This window comes from Alosa sapidissima, chromosome 13, assembly GCF_018492685.1.
Source record: "Alosa sapidissima isolate fAloSap1 chromosome 13, fAloSap1.pri, whole genome shotgun sequence".
In the NCBI taxonomy this organism is placed as follows: domain Eukaryota; kingdom Metazoa; phylum Chordata; class Actinopteri; order Clupeiformes; family Clupeidae; genus Alosa; species Alosa sapidissima.
Window position 1 is genome coordinate 32,128,026 of NC_055969.1, and position 18,829 is coordinate 32,146,854.

The following is an 18,829-nucleotide window of genomic DNA, read 5'->3' on the forward strand; positions in this document are numbered from 1 at the left end:
AAATTTATAATAGTGTAATGATGTGCATCTAAGCTGCAACAGTTGCGATTAAATCAAGTGGGGGAAAATAGATCAAAAACAAAAAAATATCAATCAAAAACATCAAATTTATTCCAGAACTTTATTTTAGCTTTACCCTCCAAGTCCTATATGAGTGAAAAAAACTGGAACTGTTAGCCTATTTGATCTTCATGGTTCATACCTTTGACATTAAATTGTTTAACACATATCACAAGTTGCCCTCTCAATGTATATCAACATTTATTTCTCCATACTAAGTCACAAGGTTGAATGTATTACTGGCCAAAAGGCTGTTAATGAAACATAATACCCACTGTTCTGTCCTTTGGTACAATGTGATCATTTGTCACCCTATATAAAATTAAACAGAATGAAGTACAAGTGCAGTTTCCCCATTAACCCTACACGAAGGGGACATAAATGAATGATGTTTGAATGCTATCTGATAAAAGCTTGAGTCTTGTTTTGAATGTCCTAAATGAACAGTACACTTGCAGTGAACTGCAAAATATGCCACATCATTTTTTGCCACCAGTGACCAGTGTTTTGTGGAAAATATATATATAAAATGGATATTTCTTCAAACATATGTGCACAAGGACATTGGAGGAAATCATGAGGCATTAGCCATTTTTAAAAGACTTTCATTTAGGTGCATTTTAGTATTCCGTCACACTGAATGTCCACACTGCCGAAAGAAATCAATAAACCCACACCCATCACTTGTTCTGCTCTTTGCAAGTCTGTCTCAAACTACAGTCCTCTGTCGTCTGTAAGACTTATAGAAGGGACATGATCAGAAATAATAATTAAACAAACAGTCTAAATGGTCCTTGCTGTATGCCCACTTGGTAAGTGATTGCATAATGCTTGGACGGTCAAGTGTCTCACAGGTTTATTGCAGACTTTCAAAGTGAAAAACAATCACAGAGGCCAAATTAGACTAAAATTTTACAGAATAATCATAAGATTCATTGTTTATTATGAAGTAAATATATATATATATATATATTGCAACTTGCCTACACTTATCAAATGAAAACTTTCATATGGTCATTCATGGTAGTTCAACAAGGGGGAAACAGTCTTGTCAAGTGAGAGGCAAGATCTGGAGAAGTCTCCTTGCCAAAGATATATATATGTTAAAAAAAAACACAGCAGTGAATGAAAAAAAGACAGGGTATTCATCATATTCAACATATTTTAGGTCATCTATAATTAATAGAGTGGATAATTTAGGATGTTAACTAATAATAAAAATGAAAGATTAGCCCAAAACAAATGCAATGTCCAATTTCAAATACAGGCATGTGAATGATTGTTGACATGGATATGGAACACTTAAAATGCTGCTATGTTTCCTAAAAGAAAAGAAAAACAATAAATAATATAAAACAGCTTGGGGTCGTTAAAGTTGTCTTTGTGCTGTCATAGTAGCAGACTCCCTATTTTCCTCTTCTCTGCCCACTCCTGTACTTGGTGAACAAATGCCTTCCTTTAGAGGAAGGCCGGAAAGATAAACCACATCGGAGGGGAAAGCATCACATAAATGTTTATAATTATGTCATAAAAACATACATACAAAACAAACAAACAGACAAAAAAAAAAAAACATGAGAAAGCTTTACCTCCAAATATGTACAATGAAAAGTCATCCTCGTTTCTGATCATATTGTGACCATGCCTGGAGAGCAGCACTCATGACACAAGTCCCTCCAGGTATGACCTCTGTGTGCATAACTAGCATCCCAAGGTCGTGGATCAGTTGTCTCATGTCCTGTCTTCCAGGAGGACTGGCGGTAATATTCGCACAGGGTTATGCTCAGGTGACTGTGCCTGTACAACGTGTACTGTGCACAACTTTAAGCTTATAAGGTAAATGGGAGTAAGAGAATCCCCAAGGCCAATATAGCCTATTCTTTGCCAATGTATTTCCTTTCTCTCTTTTATAACATATAAGAAAAAATGAGAATCACCCAATGTGTTGTTCCTAAGAGAGATTCCATACATTGTGGTATTTGCACACATGTGCATGTCCACACACACACACACACACACACACACACACACACACACACACACACTTAAACAAATAAAAGGCAAATCAAACAAATGAAAAGTAAAACACACCGCTAATATGAATGGTAAAAATACTGCTTACCATGTGCAACAACAACAGAGGGAAAAAAAAACAAACAAACCCCAAACAAATCAACACACATCTGTGTGTAGTACCAGGTCTTGACTTCCCTAGTGTTGATTGACCAGTGTCAGGTCCCAGGAAAAAAAAAAAAGGTTGTTGACCTCGAGGCAACATTTTTAAGTTTGCTTTGCTCTACAGTGAATCGATGCTCATAAAGAACTCTGGTGCGAAGGGAAGTGGACATGATCCCGTGATGGTCTGTGATCTGTGATCTCTTCGGCCAGAGGCCCGTCCAGCTCAGCTGACCTCCTGCCCTCTTGCCATTTACCTGCTTGTGTCCATGGGGTCCTCTTTAAAGTTTGCACACTGCTCCATCACTTTCCTGAAAGTCACACAGAGCATTAACAACTGTATGGGGGCTTCAACCAGAGACTTTCTAATGAGGAGACACAGCACTCAAAGTTCCACCACAGAAATGCATGGGGTTAGTTTGTAATGACAATATGTCAGTTGTCTGCACCTATATCCCGCCCCTTTCTGTATGCCTCCCCATTCAGTTGAATAGGAAAATAGCGGCCCGATAACTGCCCAAAGTGCGTTACCAAGATGGCCACCGAGTGAGGGGACTTGCCTATAGACCTTTCACACAACTTCCGTATTTTTGAAAGGAAATATGCAATTGTCGTGGAAATCTCCTTCCTCGCCAGTAGACTATAATGCTTTAGTAAGGCAGCTTATGTTCTCTATACTATACATACATTATGTCTAAGTGGACACGCTAATGATTTGTAATTCTAGTTAACAGTTCAGTAACAGTTAGCCTGATGCTTATGGACAAATTCCTCGTGGAAAAATGTGTACCCTTTATTGATTTTTTTCCCCTATAATTTCCGGTTATTGTGTGAAAGGTCTATAAAGACTTTGCTTCAACTAGCACCAAGCAGTATATTATGAGTTAACTTCACCACTCTTCAGAGATGTGATATGGATTTCTTTTTTTAGTACACTATGTAAGTTCAGTTAAAGTTATAAAAGTATTTAAATATGACTTCCATCAGGCATAGACAGAACATTGGCATTAAGGAGCAAATACTTATGAACAAATGTTTTACAAAACACAGCACACACTATGTGAGGAGTTGGAGGTCATACCTTGCCATGTTCTTTGTGTCTGGGTGGCTTTCCATCTCCAAGACTTTATCCAAGAGTGCAATCCCACCCTCTTTGACCAATAATGGACAGTATTTATTTGCTATTTGATGAAGAGAAAGGAACACAAGGTTGGCAAGAGCACAGATAATATTTTGTAACTATTTCTGTCTTTGTGTGTGTGTATGTATGTGTGTATGTGTGTGTGTGCGTGTGTGCGTGTGTGAAAGAGAGAGAGAGAGTGTGTGTGTGTGTGTGTGTGTGTGAGAGAGAGAGAGAGAAAGTGAATGTTTGAAAGTAGCATTTGTTTTCCGCTCCATAAAATACACCAGTCAGGTTGAGACACTCACGGTAGACAGACACCAAGTTGTAGAGCGCCCATGTGGCCCAGTGCTGGCTAACAGGAGCGATGCTTTGGGGCAGGAGACGGAGGATGGGCTCAAAAGACCTGCACATACACAACATGCAGTCATTACCCAGCTGCACTTAGCTACAGCGAAACCATAGTAACACTCACCCCAAGCCAATAGCACTATTATTATTATTATTATTATTATTATTATTATTATTATTATTATTATTATTATTATTATTATTATAATAAGAAGTATACTATTATTAGCAACACACAGTGAGGCATAAGAATAGACATTTTATTGAAGGACTCGATTCATGTAGTTTCTCAGTTTCAACGTTCTAACTGACAAATTTCCTGTTTTACACATAAAGAAATATTCCTGCCAATTGACACTACAGTTCACCTATGATCCCCCTGCTACCTTTCACCTAGTGTAGGTTCTGTGAAGCAGCATGTGTCTCTCCTCACCTGTAGTTGATGTTGCGCCGCGAGCTGACGTCCCAGCTCTGGATGGCGTCCCACATCTTCTGCATCACCGAGTCCCTCCCCGGCTCCTCCATGGGCCACGCGTCCGGCCCGTCGAACATGATGTGGGAAAGCACCCCGCACGCGTTGTAGGACACCTCAATGCCATCTGCCTTACTGTCCAGCAGGTCACTATGAGAGACACACACAAAAAACACAAAAGATTTTACAGATTTTAAAGATTTTAGAAGTTGAGATAACAACAACGTTTCAACTGGGAGAGCGTGAGAGTGTGAGTGTGCAGTGGGGGCAGTACGTACGTGAACACTTTGACAAACTCTGAGGTGAGGAGTTGTGGCCTCAGAGCCCTCACCTCGGCCACATTACCCAGCAGCCCCAGCATGTTTCTGTGCAGTTCCTGCTTGTCTGGAAACTCCTGCCGAGAGAGGAGAGACCGGAAAAAGGATTTACATCAGCTGTTCAGTCTTAAGACACTGACACAGATGGTAAAGTGTTAGGAAGTACGGCCCTAGAGGAAACTAAAGCCTTGTTAAGAAGGATTCCAGATCCTATTAAAATCAAATCATATCAGATCATCTCATATTAAAATGGATTTCAGATGCCAGCATGGAGGCAGTATTGCCACTGAGTTACTCTCTAGCCTTCAGGATCAAACACACAGCATGAATCACCTGTGGTGATCACATTTTAATCAGGAAAGAAGGGCCAGACAACACATGGTACAATACAGACCCATGTACGGTAATGCAATATTCTGAATTGCTCAGATTACTGTGAGATTTGCTTTGCATTACAGCAGCCCTGTTCCGCCAGAAACTATGCGGTGATATGAGTCAACTGTGAATCCATCACAGGAGGAAAGCCAAGGTGTTAATGTCTGAGGTTCGATACCTGCTATATCGGAGGTATGATATGGAGACCGGAGTGGAGTAGTAGGCAGTAGTGTAGCATGGGGGCCTGGGCTGATGCCCCGTTAGGTACTTTTTACAGTTTATGGTGTTGTTAGCTCTTTTTCGTTTTAGAGAGATTTCCACATGTGGATACAGCTACAGGAACATTTTCACAAGTGGATACAGCTACAGTAACATTTTCACAAGTGGATACAGCTACAGTAACATTTTCACAAGTGGATACAGCTACAGTAACATTTTCACATGTGGATACAGCTACAGGAACATTTTCATTACTGTTTGCATCACAGTCACTGGTGTCACAGAGTATCAAATCCATGATCTTGGTGTCAGTAGCTTAATTGAATTTCCCCTTGGGGATCAATCAATCAAGTAATCAAGTAAGTAAGTAAGTAAGTAAGTAAGTATCTATCTATCTATCTATCTATCTATGTATGTATCTATCTATCTTTCTCTACCAGTCTGCTCCCCGAGTACTGTAAAGTGTAGAGTGGCACAGCGCAGTGCATAGTTAACGGTGGGGATGTCTGCTGACCTCTAGACATTCGAGGAACAGACTCATTCCTCTGCAGTTGAGGAACATCTGGCAGTTGTCGGGCGTCTCGTCGGTGATGTTCCATAGGGCGCTCCAGGAGAACTCCATGACCTGGTCACACTGTGGTCAAACAGAGTGGTGTTTACTCAGGGCCACAGTATGCAAGTGGACTAGACCCATACATTTATTGTGAATGCGATATTTACCATTCTATCCTGTAGCTTTTTCTGGATCAAGTTCAGCATTGTCTAAAGGGATTGAAATGAACAGTGTGAGGAGAAAACAAAGCATTTCACCTATATAGACACGTATTACCATACGTATCATGCTTCACAATAAAAATAATAATAATCTTTTTTTAGATACATGATCAGCTGATTTTCCCTTGAGTGAACTTGGGAATGCTCTTCATTTGTTATATTTCAGTGAACACTAGACTGAATGTTGTAATTGGAACATAATGTAAATCTAATTGTAAACACATAAAAAGTGCAACACTAACCAACCTATTCCCAGCACATTACTATGACATCAAATGTTTCATTTCAGTAAATGTAACTACTGTAAAAGCAGGAGCACCAAACCAACAAATGCAACTGATTACCCGCCCCCCCCCCCCCCCACACACACACACACCCAATAGCACCTACTTTGACAAAGCCCATCTTGTCCACACACACACACACACACACACACACACACACACACCCAATAGCACCTACTTTGACAAAGCCCATCTTGCCCACAGCTTCCTTGTGGTCGTTGTCCACCTGGCAGACGAGTGCGTTGCAGAGATGAACGGCGATGCGCTGGATGGACTCGTCCTGCCGGGCCGGCTCCAGGATCTTCAGCAGCAGCATGTTGACCCGATGGTACTGGAACTCCAGCTCCTCCGGGATGCTGAAGTTGCACAGCGTCAGGCAGCAGTTCCTCTGGACCTGAGACGGACAGCACAGAGACCGCGCTCAGAGACTCGGCAGACCCGACTCAAAGACTTAGGTATGAGCTACACCAGGCGCGTAACTGAAGCGTTCCGAAAAAAGGGTCTATTTTTTTCAGCAGACGTACGCGCCGCTGTCACGTCTGCTGTAGCTACTTCCACTGATTATAGTGGCAGCTAATTGTTGCAGCAGACACTACGCGAACGGAACGCTTCAGTTACGCGCCTGGCGTAGCTCAGCCCTTTGCAGGTGAGCAGCCCGGCTCGGATCTCTGCACGCCGAGACAATAGCTGGGAACTCTTAACAGTATGTAGCCTAACTGCTCGACTTTCTTTGGGAGTCCAAAATCTTGGCTCAAACTAAGAAATGAGCTAATCACTCAGCCTGGATGTTTGGCAAACATCTCCCCAGAGACAATGGGACCACAGTAGTAACAGCACACAGAATAAAATCCATAAACCGACCTGTATGTTCAGTGTTTTCCAGAGAATTGAATTCCATTTGTGGTGGTTGGTTTGCAGAATTAACTTGAATGCAACAGTTTTTAACAAATTAGCACAGCGTGGTTATGATGCTAACCAGATTTATGCACAATTTAGTACAACCTGGAAAATCATTGTGTGGTGGTGAATGTTGATATTGTGGTGGGCCGCCACAAATAAGTCAATGTCTGGGAAACACTGATGTTGCAGACATGAAAAGCTGTATGTAACCATGCATACTGTAGCGCTACATCTAGGGTTTAGGGAGCCCAGTGGTGGAGAACAGGGTGGTGCATTGTGCCAGGGAGCAGTGTCATAATATGAATGATTTGCATCAACTGCAGGTCATCATTTCTAGTGCTGTGAGGTCAGTTTTCCAAACTAATCTGGAGAGCAGAGAGAGAAAGAGAGAGAGAGAGAGAGAGAGAGAGAGAGAGAGAGAGAGAGAGAGAGAGAGAAAGAGAGAGAGAGACAGAGAGAAAGAGAGAGAGAGAGAGAGAGAGAGAGAGACAGAGAGAGAGAGAGAGAGAGAGAGAGAGAGAGAGAGAGAGAGACAGCCTCTCTAAAATGTTCTTCAAAACTTCAACAGCAGCTCTGCTGTTCTTGCTGCTACAGTCTCCACTTTTGTTACAAAATGTAAGTTTGATGAGAAGACAGATTTGTCAGGGATTTCTCCTTGTGAAAGATCATGTAATGTGTACTCCCCTGTTGCGGATCAGTTGTACAGTTTGAACACACAACAAGTCCCATAATCTGAACCATATAGTGATCATATGACTAGTGAAGTCTTGTAGTCTGTACAACCTACGACCTATGTACAGCTTTTCTATACTACTGAGAACTCCATAAGCTTTAAATTGTAAGTTGTGACCTTCCACGCATTGAATGATATCTTGTGTAAGAGCAGCGTGCATGCGTGCTGGCATTCATTACATTACATTTAGCAGACACTTCTTGACCAAAGTGACATACATATGTCAGCTATATCACAAGGGATCACATTGTCCCCGGAGCAACTTGGGGTTAAGTGCCTTGCTCAAGGGCACAACGGTGGAAGCCGGTAATTGAACCGACAACTTTCAGGCTACTGCACGCTAGCCCAGCTCCTTAACCACTACACTACCACCGCCATTCATGTGTTGGCATTCATGCATAGATGTGTGTTGGCATTCATGCATAGATGTGTGTTGGCATTCATGCATAGGTGTGTGTTGGCATTCATGCATAGGTGTGTGTTACGGGAGACCCACCGTGACCTCCTGGTACTGCTCCATTCCGTTGAGCACCACCTGGATGACCTGTCGACGCAGCTGGACGCTCTGGTCGCAGCGGTACTCTGTGTTGGTCAGGTAGAAGAGCGCCGCGCTGCCCGTCACCTGAACACTCTTGTCATACTTATGACACTTGAGGGCAGCAATGACCAGCTGGGGGCCAATAGACAGAGAATACGGTCAGTGGACAGGAGTTTCTATTTTTCATTATATCATATCATTATATCAAGTGTTAGAATGGGTTAATGAACCACTTAAACAGACATTTGTCTTTATGTCATAATGAGTTTAATTTCTGGCAAACCAACACCATCCTTTCCATGTCATGACATGGAAAGGATGGGAGCCGGGGGGGGCAGCCGTGGCCCATTGGTTAGCACTCTGGACTTGTAAACGGAGGGTTGCCGGTTCGAGCCCCGACCAGTGGGCCGCGGCTAGAGTGCCCTTGAGCAAGGCACCTAACCCCTCAATGCTCCCCGAGCGCCGCCATTGTAGCAGGCAGCTCACTGCGCCGGGATTAGTGTGTGCTTCACCTCACTGTGTGTTTACTGTGTGCTGTTTGTGTTTCACTAATTCACCGATTGGGTTAAATGCAGAGACCAAATTTCCCTCACGGGATCAAAAAAGTATATATACTTATACTTATACATACCAGTAACCAAATATGGGCCTTGGCTGAGATGTTAATGCAGTATTAAAATAGTTCAAAGCCAGTCATGGAATGCAAATCCCTTGTTCAGTTACTCCCTCATACTCCCTCCCCAGCTAACTAATGACACATGCTACTTGCACCAACTAACAGATCTCAGATCATTTGACATCACTAGGAAGATTACTAGATCAACTCAGCTGAACAAAAGTGACCAGAGCAGGAGATGTTGGCTACTTATTTTAGAGTCTGGTTCTGTATTGAGTGTGTGAACTGACCTGCAGAGCTCACAAATCTCAGATCATTAACATTACTAGATCAACTCAGCTGAACAAAAGTGACCAGGGCAGGAGATGTTGGCTACTTATTTTAGTGTCCGGTTCTGTATTGAGTGTGTCAACTCAGCTGAACAAAAGTGACCAGGGCAGGAGATGTTGGCTACTTATTTTAGTGTCCGGTTCTGTACTGAGTGTGTGAACGGACCTGCAGAGCTCACAAATCTCAGATCATTAACATTACTAGATCAACTCAGCTGAACAAAAGTGACCAGGGCAGGAGATGTTGGCTACTTATTTTAGAGTCCGGTTCTGTATTGAGTGTGTCAACTCAGCTGAACAAAAGTGACCAGGGCAGGAGATGTTGGCTACTTATTTTAGTGTCCGGTTCTGTACTGAGTGTGTCAACTCAGCTGAACAAAAGTGACCAGGGCAGGAGATGTTGGCTACTTATTTTAGTGTCCGGTTCTGTACTGAGTGTGTCAACTCAGCTGAACAAAAGTGACCAGGGCAGGAGATGTTGGCTACTTATTTTAGTGTCCGGTTCTGTACTGAGTGTGTCAACTCAGCTGAACAAAAGTGACCAGGGCAGGAGATGTTGGCTACTTATTTTAGAGTCCGGTTCTGTACTGAGTGTGTCAACTCAGCTGAACAAAAGTGACCAGGGCAGGAGATGTTGGCTACTTATTTTAGAGTCCGGTTCTGTACTGAGTGTGTCAACTCAGCTGAACAAAAGTGACCAGGGCAGGAGATGTTGGCTACTTATTTTAGAGTCCGGTTCTGTACTGAGTGTGTGAACGGACCTGCAGAGCTCGCAGCAGCTGGCTGCAGTGCTGTATCCTGGCGATGTCGAACAGCTGGTTGATGGCCCGGTGGGCCAGTTCGGGCCGGTGCTCTGTGTAGGCCTCGATAGCGTTCAGAACCTGGTCCTCGTTTTTGGAGCCAGTCACCTAAGATGAGGAAGCAGGATATGGGCCCATTTCTCTTAGCTCACTCTGCCGTGCTAAACATGAGCTCAGGGGGCCATGCTATTGCACATCAGATACAGAAATTATTATATTTAAAGTTCTATATATTTATTTTATTTATGTTTCAAATATGTTTTATTGTTTTTGATTATTATTATAATTGCATATTACAGTGCACATCTACACTGAATTATACAGTGCAGTGCATTTCTAAAATATATACAGCGCATTTCTAAAAGATCTTGCAGTGCCCAGCCAATGAAAGCTCGTTCACCTTGTAGGCTGGGATGTGCATGACGTTGCAGAGGGTGGTGTTGTACAGTCCAAGAAACTGCAGTGGCCTCTTCAGCTCCTGGAAGGGGATGATGCTGCTCTTGCTGGGTTCGATACTGGGACACACACAAAACCCAGTGTTAATTCAGTCATTCCTTACAAATCGACACATTCACTGTGAAATGACCAAAACCCACAATTCACCAACATTATGCACTACACACACACCCACACACACAACACACAACACACAACACACACACGAGAGGAGTTGTAGGTACACATGTCCAGCATCTGACCTTGGTGGCCCCATGGCCTCCTCGAAGTGTGGGACTGTGCAGTTGTCCAGCATGATGTGGCCTGAGATGTCCAGAGAGACCAGGTTGCCCAGGCTCTGCACCACGGTGGTCAGGATCTTCCTGGTCATCTTGAACTTAGAGGAGCGCTGGTTTTCACGAGAGATGTCCAGGTGCCTGTCAGAAACACCGTTTTGCAGAGGATTAGAATGATATCTACTACACCGATCACATAGAACCAGGTCTATGCAAGAACACTTGAATCAAGGACAAGATATTTACGAAATAATTCATTTTTAATTCTTATTCATTGAAAAAGATGCCTGGGGGAGAAATATCTGGGGAATTGTCTGATCTCCTGTATGCTGATGCAACCAAGAAGAGCTACAATGTGTGGAGTATTTGTTTTGGTATTGTCTGCTGGTTACCTTATTTTGGACAAATCAGTTACACTTGTTTACAATGTTCAATGTCAACACATTATCATGCAATACACAAGAAAATTGTATTGCATGGAAAAGTATTTATTTTGTGTGTGTCTTATGGATCATGAAACAAAAGGCGTATCTTCTGCCAAAAGACGCAATAGAATTAGAGAGGCAGAATGTTGGACCGGGTGATAGATTTAAAAACAAAGAAATAATTAAATACATCTAATATTTATACATACAATACCATACACAGAAGATCTATACTAAGACAGAGGAGAGAACAAGATGTTTTCCTCTACAGTAGGTGGAGGGATAATGAAAAAAAGAGAAATTGAGGGGTGGAGAGAAAAAGGCTGTATAAGGGGGGGGGGGGGGGGGTCAGTAGGCTGGAGGGCAGGGTGGTGACTGGACCATTTAGGGGAATATCTAATTGTGATTTTTCTGACATGTTATAATTGCAATCAATTGAAGTCAAGCTTCAGTTCAATATTCACTATATATAATACATTCCTTGACTCTGAATTAGTGGTTTTCTTACTCTTGTCTTGTTGGGCAAGACAAGACAAACGGTTTTGCTGTACATTCATCATACTGCTACCTATGGTGCTGTTTCAAGTTGCTACATGTTAGTTGAGTTGCCTCAGGAGGTAGCTACTGCATGACAATTGGTTTTGCATAATAGCCTAACTTTGTTTGCACATCACTTCTGGTAAACCCCAAATACTTCCAAATAACCATAGTCGTAAGCTTTGTGATTAATTGCAGCCTTTGTGATTTATGAATTGCATTAGTTGAAACTGCGATTTCGATTAAGAATCAATTGTTCCTTCAGACCTAGTTGGGGTGCTAGTCACTGGTTTTTAGTTTAAAAGACACGGGTGGAGGAGATGACCTTGCTTAAAGGAAGGTGTACATGGTGCTATTTGTTTGCGTATTTCTGTGTAGTTGTATTCTGTTATTATCAATATTTCTCCAACTTCAGATGCCCTCTGTAATTTAGTAATTAAGCTGATTGGGGACAGGGGCTGGTAGGCCAAAAAAAAAAAAGATTTCGCTTCAGCGAATGAGACACAGTTCTCCATTCAAGACATCATCAGTGAGACCTGGTGCTTTATCAGTTTAGCTTAAGCCATCCATCCCAAACACCTACAAGCCTGCTTCACACTCCAATACACTCCTAAAAAAGTCTTACTGTGCCGCAAAAACACCTACAGGACTCTGAGCCCAAACCACAGGGGCACACCGTCCGGCACACCGACCGACAGTGCACTCACCGTAGCTGGCTCATCTGCACCACTGTGCTGATGAGCTCCTCCGAGAGATCGACGTTGTAGAGCACCAGCGAGGCCAGACGGTCCTTCCACTGGGCGAGGAAAGTGGCGCGAGGGAGGGGCATGCTGGACAGGTCCAGGGAGGTGAGGGCCGGCAGGGGCTTGAGCAGCGCCTCCGCGTCCACCTCCTCCGGCAGCCCGCCCAGGTTCAGCAGCCGCAGCCGGTTAAAGCCCTGAGAGGAGAGAAACAAGAGAGCCAGGGAGGGAGAGAGAGAGAGAGAGAGAGAGAGAGAGAGAGAGAGAGAGAGAGAGAGAGAGGGAGAGAGAGAGACAGAGAGAGAGAGAGAGAGAGACAGAGAGAGGGAGAAAGCAACAGAGGGAGAGAGAGAGAGAGTGACAGAGAGAGCGACAGAGAGAGAGAGAGAGACAGAGAGAGCGACAGAGAGAGAGAGAGAGAGAGAGAGGGAGAGAGAGAGACAGAGAGAGAGAGAGAGAGAGAGAGCAACAGAGAGAGAGAGAGAGAGACAGAGAGACAGAGAGAGGGAGAAAGCGACAGAGGGAGAGAGAGAGAGAGCGACAGAGGGAGACAGAGAGAGCGACAGAGGGAGACAGAGAGACAGAGAGACAGAGAGAGCGACAGAGAGAGAGACAGAGAGAGCAACAGAGAGAGAGAGAGAGAGACAGAGAGAGAGGTTACATAACAGTGATGTTACAACCTCCAATGTGTCTATGTACATAAAAGCTCCTGGGTAATCTCCTAGTTTCTCTACATTTTTAGGTTGTAGATTATACGCATTATGATCTTAATTGCACAGCTGGCATACATTTCTGATGTTATCATGTATTATATGTAATGGTATCATAACATTATACATAATATACACAATAACATCATAATATATTACAACTCCAACACAATTTATTCCTTAAAAGGAAAGTGAAGGATCACCGCACACTGGTGGGATTTCTTTGCTGGTTTATTTTTTAGCCTTAAAATTAAAATGTATTTTTTAGGCTAAAAAATCAACCAGCAAAGAAATCCCACCAGTGTGCGGTGATCCTTCAGGAACTTCATCCTTTTTACAATTTATTCCTTATTAAAGGCACCATTAAGAGTTTTTTTTACCTTAACATAACGTTTCCAAAATCATTTTGATGGCACATAACCTCATAACATGACGAATGGCATTTCTGCCATTGTCTGAGCGGCCTTCTTTAGGCTATTACCGACCTAGCAACTTGCTGTGTTCAGGTAGGAACAGGAGTGCAATTCTTCTTTAGTGCTGCTTTAAGTTAGACAAGACTTAATTTGGCATATCACTATATTACACCAAGTCACCAAGGATTATAAAGTCCTACCCTTTATGTAATACCTTGCAAAAACACTACATAGATTACAGTGCATCCCTTACCTGAAAGCTGAAATTGTTGTCCAGTGCAAATCTGGCTGGTCTTTCATCCTCTTCGTCGTCGTCGTCTTCCTCGGCGCAGGCCAGCGGAGCGCCGCCCTTCCTGTAGAAGATGTTAGTGCAGCCGAAGAGGCTGAGGGACACCAGGGTATGCCGGAAGCTGGTCAGTGCACGCAGGCTGCGCGCAGACAGACCATTGCAGTAAGTCAGGTGCAGCTCGATAAGATCCTGCCAACGGGGAGGAACGTGTTACCCAGACAGGAGACTCCTGGCAACCCAGCGAAGAGGGGGCATGTGCATGGCGCAAACACTGCCAAAGTCACAGGTCCCATTCCCACTGAGCAGTGCTGATATGGTGCATGCATACCCTACTTATGCTGACAGTTACCCTGCATAGTTATATCAGAACAACAACTGAACCTGCACAATCTCAAAGTCAGTTTGGAGAGAAGCACAGAACAAACAAAATGCTTCTAGGGGAAATCACCAACCAAACAACCAATGAAACTGTACAGAATTTTTCAGATTTTATTCATCATTTTTTTTATGATGATATAATAATAAAACCTCCCTCCCCTAAGAAAACCTTTTTATGATGATATAATAATAAGTCCTCCCTACACTTAACATTAGGACAATATCCACATCCTTTACTTTGACTGCAAAAATATACATTAACATAAACACTTTTCTTTATGTTAGCTCAAAGGTCCAGCTCAATTTTGCAGCACTTTCACCAAAACCGCCTGATCTAATTTGGCAGGCCATCACTTAATTTCACTTCATCATTATTATATAATGATGTAATATTATTACGCTGAAGAGTGCTTCTCTGGGACACAGTGCTTTATGACAGGGCAAGGTCCCCTCCCTGCCTGTAAATGAGGAATGTTAAGAGGCAGACCCCCAACCCCCAACATGGACTGAGGCCAGATCATCCAACACATCCTCACTTAAGCACAGGGATAATGAAGCAACCATGCCAGTCAAAAGGTCCAAGTGACCTTTCAGAGCGGCTTGTCTTAACATGTATGTGCCTGCCAATGGGAATCTGAGCTCTGGTGGGAAAGGTGGACGTTTTATCGAAATGAGTATTTCAGAGTGTAAGGTGCTAATTACTTAACTCAAGAAAAGGTCTGAATGTGCATTAGTGAGTGTGTGCACACACCTGTAGTGACCGACGCTATTAATTATTAATCACAGCGGATAGAAAATATGGGCAATTTGAGTACTTGATGTTGTACAGGAATAGCAGTTTGAGTCACATATCTCTACTCACACAGTCTATACATACACCTACTACTATATATACACTTAGTATATCTTCCATATACAAACATATACAAAATAATTTAGGAGCTCAGTCATTACAGTTATTAATTAATAAGCTCTGGAATACTCTGGAACTCCCCCTTTGCCCTCAGGCACTACAAGATTACGCATTTGGGTCAGTTGTTCCATCTGTTTGTCTTTGACAGATTTCACCCCACCTATGGTAACACTACCTGTTTCCCCCCCCCCCCCCCAGGATCCACAATACCTGTTTCCCAATGGCCTCGAGGTCTCTGTCTCGCACCAGGTCCTCTCTCAGCTGCACTCGGGTCAGCCTGGTGCTGCGTGGGTCTGAGAAGAGCTGGAAGAAGCCGTCCTGCGGCTCAAAATTGCTGTCTGTGTGTACCAGCTCTACATACCTAGATCAAAGGGAACAAATACACAGTCATGTCACGGTATAAAATGTGGAGGGGGAAACACATCAGCTTCATACTTTAACTGAACATTATTTTTAAATGCATTTTTTTTTTTTACAAGAATAAAACCATCCAGCTACCTGCTTACACTAAATATCTCCCAACCCCTGAGCCTAACTTACGCGTTAACCAGCTTGTCGCAGATTTCACTTGGAAGAAACACGTCTGGACGCAGGGTGAGCTTGTTCCTGTCCCCCAGGTAGCACATCGTCCGCCTCAGGTTGCGCAAGCAGAAAGCTGTGCACAGAGCCATCAGGCTGTCTGGGTTGTCCCCCACTTTGGCCGCCATGGCCGCTTCCCTGCTTTCTCTCTGGTCTGGAACCTGGATGAGACAGGGGGACTTCTGGGTCGTCCTCAGGCAGTAGTCATTGAGAGAGCACCAGGAGAGACAGGAGACACTAACGGATACTGCCAAAAAAAACAGCACGTCAGAGGCTATCAACCCAAGGATACCTACAGATAAAAGTAAAACAACAGAAATTAATTAGTAGACTGAACAAGTCAATGACCCCCCCCCCCCCCCAACACACACACACACACACACACACACACACACACATAAGTAGCCATGTAGCACAGCTTATTAAAACATAGTATTACATTATTTTGACTTCTCAGAATCAACAAGGCAACGTTACAGTTAAAACACTGTAGTCAATACGTTTTGTCTGCCGATCACACAATTGGGAATTCTGCTGCTTACACTTAACAACCTAACAACTAGCACTGCTACGGCAAGGTCCTCTAAACTATGCACTATTGACAAAGTTAATAGTTATTACACAAGTATAAACTATTTGTCATAATGTTTACCTGAAGCTTTAGCTAGACCTAGCTGTGAAAGTAAGAGAAACCGAAATTCTTACGCTGTTAAATACTGTTCACAGACACTTAACTTCAAAATCATAGAGCTGATTACTGTAGGCAAACAGATTGTTTACTACATAAGATCAATTAATGTATATAGTTTTTCAACGAAAAGATGACAAATATGACTAAATGTTACGCAGTTGAGCCTATACAGTCAATAACAGCAAGCTCGCTAGCTTGTTAGCTGGTCAAAACTAGATAAGCTGTCAACTCAGATTCTTTGCTGTTAAGACATTTTCGTTAACTACATGCAAACAAAGCACTAAGTGTGCCAAGCTATATTAACTGCAGAAGTAAAAGAAATCGCACATGCCAACATCCTCATATACTCTGAACCCGGTTAATATAAACGCCATATACCTAGCTTCCCAGCTAGCCATACAGTTCCCGAGAGCTGCTTCTTGGTAGCTAATTCTGAATTGGTTAGCTTAGGCGCTGCGATTAGCATGCTACCTAACTGGCTAGCCTCCTCCTAGAGTGTAATAATCTCAGAAGAGCCATCGGAAAGCACTGTTATCTGACAACACCGAAAATGCAAACAGTTACCATACCTTCCCGTACCTTAATATAGATCACTGCCGATACTGTAAGATCATGCAATACAATTTCAATATGTTGACACTTAATGATCTCTTTATTATTTTTGGTTTCGCCCCTGATGTCAACAAAACAGCCTCGACTTCCGGTTCACCTGTACATCACATAATTGCTTCCTTCTTTAGGGGAGGAGATGAGTAAAGTGTCTAAAATTAATCCGTGAGAATTAAACATACCCTGTTATTTGAAGGCTATATGCCTATACCCCAGTTTATTCGAGAAAATTCCAATGTCCTTTTTTGTTTTCAGTCAATTACGTATTTACTCGTAATAAGGCAGTCCACTTTAGCAATGAAATTGTGAAATATCCTGTACAGTAAAATTCATCAGTTTTCTGATTCATAAAAATACTACTTCTGTAGTATTTTTGTAAAGGCTTTCTAAGGCTTTCTTTTTGGTTGAAGGCTCAATTCCGGAGGCCTACATGATTAGTTAAAAGTTATTTGTAGTTTGTGGATAGCCTTTCCCTCCAAGCATGGGTGTGTAGCCTAATGCAGCTTCCTCTTTAGTCGCATCGGTTGCTCGACTGGATATCAAAAGTCTAAAGTCTAACTCTGAATTGCTTTGTGTCTTTATTAACATTAATCCTCATGTTGTGTTTTATTTGTATTTTTTATTTATTTATCTAAGGCTAGGCCTAGCCTGTATCCAGAGGGAGATCTGTACAGGTAGCCTACCCTAAGAGGGTACTTGGACCCTATGAATCAGTAGCCTATTGACAAGTAAATGCAGATTTCTAAATTATTTATCTTCTGCCTCAATCTGGAACTCATTAACGATTGGAAATGGCAATTTTATACCTTTTGAAACAGAGTATAAATAATGATTGTAATATGATTGGGAAGATATGAATATGGTTGTTACTTTGCAATGCATTATATATCAGCCTCAAAGTCCTCTAAACCATCAAAGTTCGAATTTGTCAAAGAAGTGTGTTTAAAAAAGCATCAACTCTTCCACTTTTTTGAATGAATTCATCACATTGCAGTGTACAGCTCTTTCAGCACAGATTAAATATATGACAGCTGAAAATGTATATATGGGAAACATAAGTAAGTACAAGCTAGTACAAGCAAGGGGATTAGACATGTTATTTGATAATAATGTAGGTAAGCCAACGCATAGAGTGAGCAACCAAACAGAGACATGCAACAAATCCAATTGTATTCAACAGGTATCAACTCCCCTTTTCAGAATCAGAATAATTTTATTGCCAAGTTTTTTTCTTTTTCCACACGAAAAAGAAAAAAACAAGGAATTTGACTTGAAATGAAATGGTGCAAGAGACATAAGAAGTATTCAAATGCAATATGCAATTAAAATGTTATAGGCCTATATATGAAGGTTTTGGTTCCAAAATGCTATATCTTCATTTTTAAAAACATTAATAAATCATGTTAATTGTATAATTCAGGTAATATCAATACAATTGCAGTTTTGCCATTTTGATTGAGTAAAGATAAATCAAATAACAATAACCCGATTACACTGAAATGACAAACATATCGCGTTTTGGAAACAAACTCTTCATATACAAATACAAATATGACAAAGTGCAGATGTAAGTACAGAAACACTACGCAGAAAAGGGGGCTATGTTTTGTTGAGGAGACCAAATTGCAGAGGGGAAGAAACTGTTTTTGTAGCGTGAGGTCCTGGTCATGATGGACCGCAGCTTCCTGCCAGAGGGGAGTGTCTCAAAAAGACTGTGTCTGGGGTGGAAGGGGTCTGCAGCGATCTTTCCT

At 42.3% G+C, this 18,829-nt stretch overlaps 1 protein-coding gene across 6 annotated transcripts; it reads right to left on the reverse strand.

Moving 5' to 3' along the window:
- Window positions 1–87: 87 nt before the first annotated feature.
- On the reverse strand, window positions 88–17,174 carry zer1 (zyg-11 related, cell cycle regulator). Of its 6 annotated transcripts, none has more exons than XM_042059797.1 (17): window positions 17,049–17,174; window positions 15,740–16,025; window positions 15,410–15,560; window positions 13,873–14,097; window positions 12,464–12,693; window positions 10,762–10,935; window positions 10,464–10,578; window positions 10,025–10,171; window positions 8,277–8,450; window positions 6,326–6,541; window positions 5,810–5,851; window positions 5,604–5,723; window positions 4,457–4,572; window positions 4,140–4,328; window positions 3,664–3,761; window positions 3,317–3,416; window positions 88–2,546 (listed from the first exon to the last, which is right to left on the reverse strand). In XM_042059797.1, exons 2-17 carry the CDS (start codon window positions 15,904–15,906, stop codon window positions 2,489–2,491), a joined length of 2,322 nt encoding a protein of 773 aa, XP_041915731.1. In that variant the 5' UTR covers window positions 15,907–16,025; window positions 17,049–17,174; the 3' UTR covers window positions 88–2,488. The 6 variants fall into 6 exon arrangements, with proteins under 6 accessions (XP_041915731.1, XP_041915729.1, XP_041915730.1 ...); XM_042059795.1 differs by having other exon boundaries at window positions 15,740–16,070; window positions 17,049–17,173; XM_042059796.1 differs by having other exon boundaries at window positions 17,039–17,167.
- Between the last annotated feature and the right edge of the window lie 1,655 nt (window positions 17,175–18,829).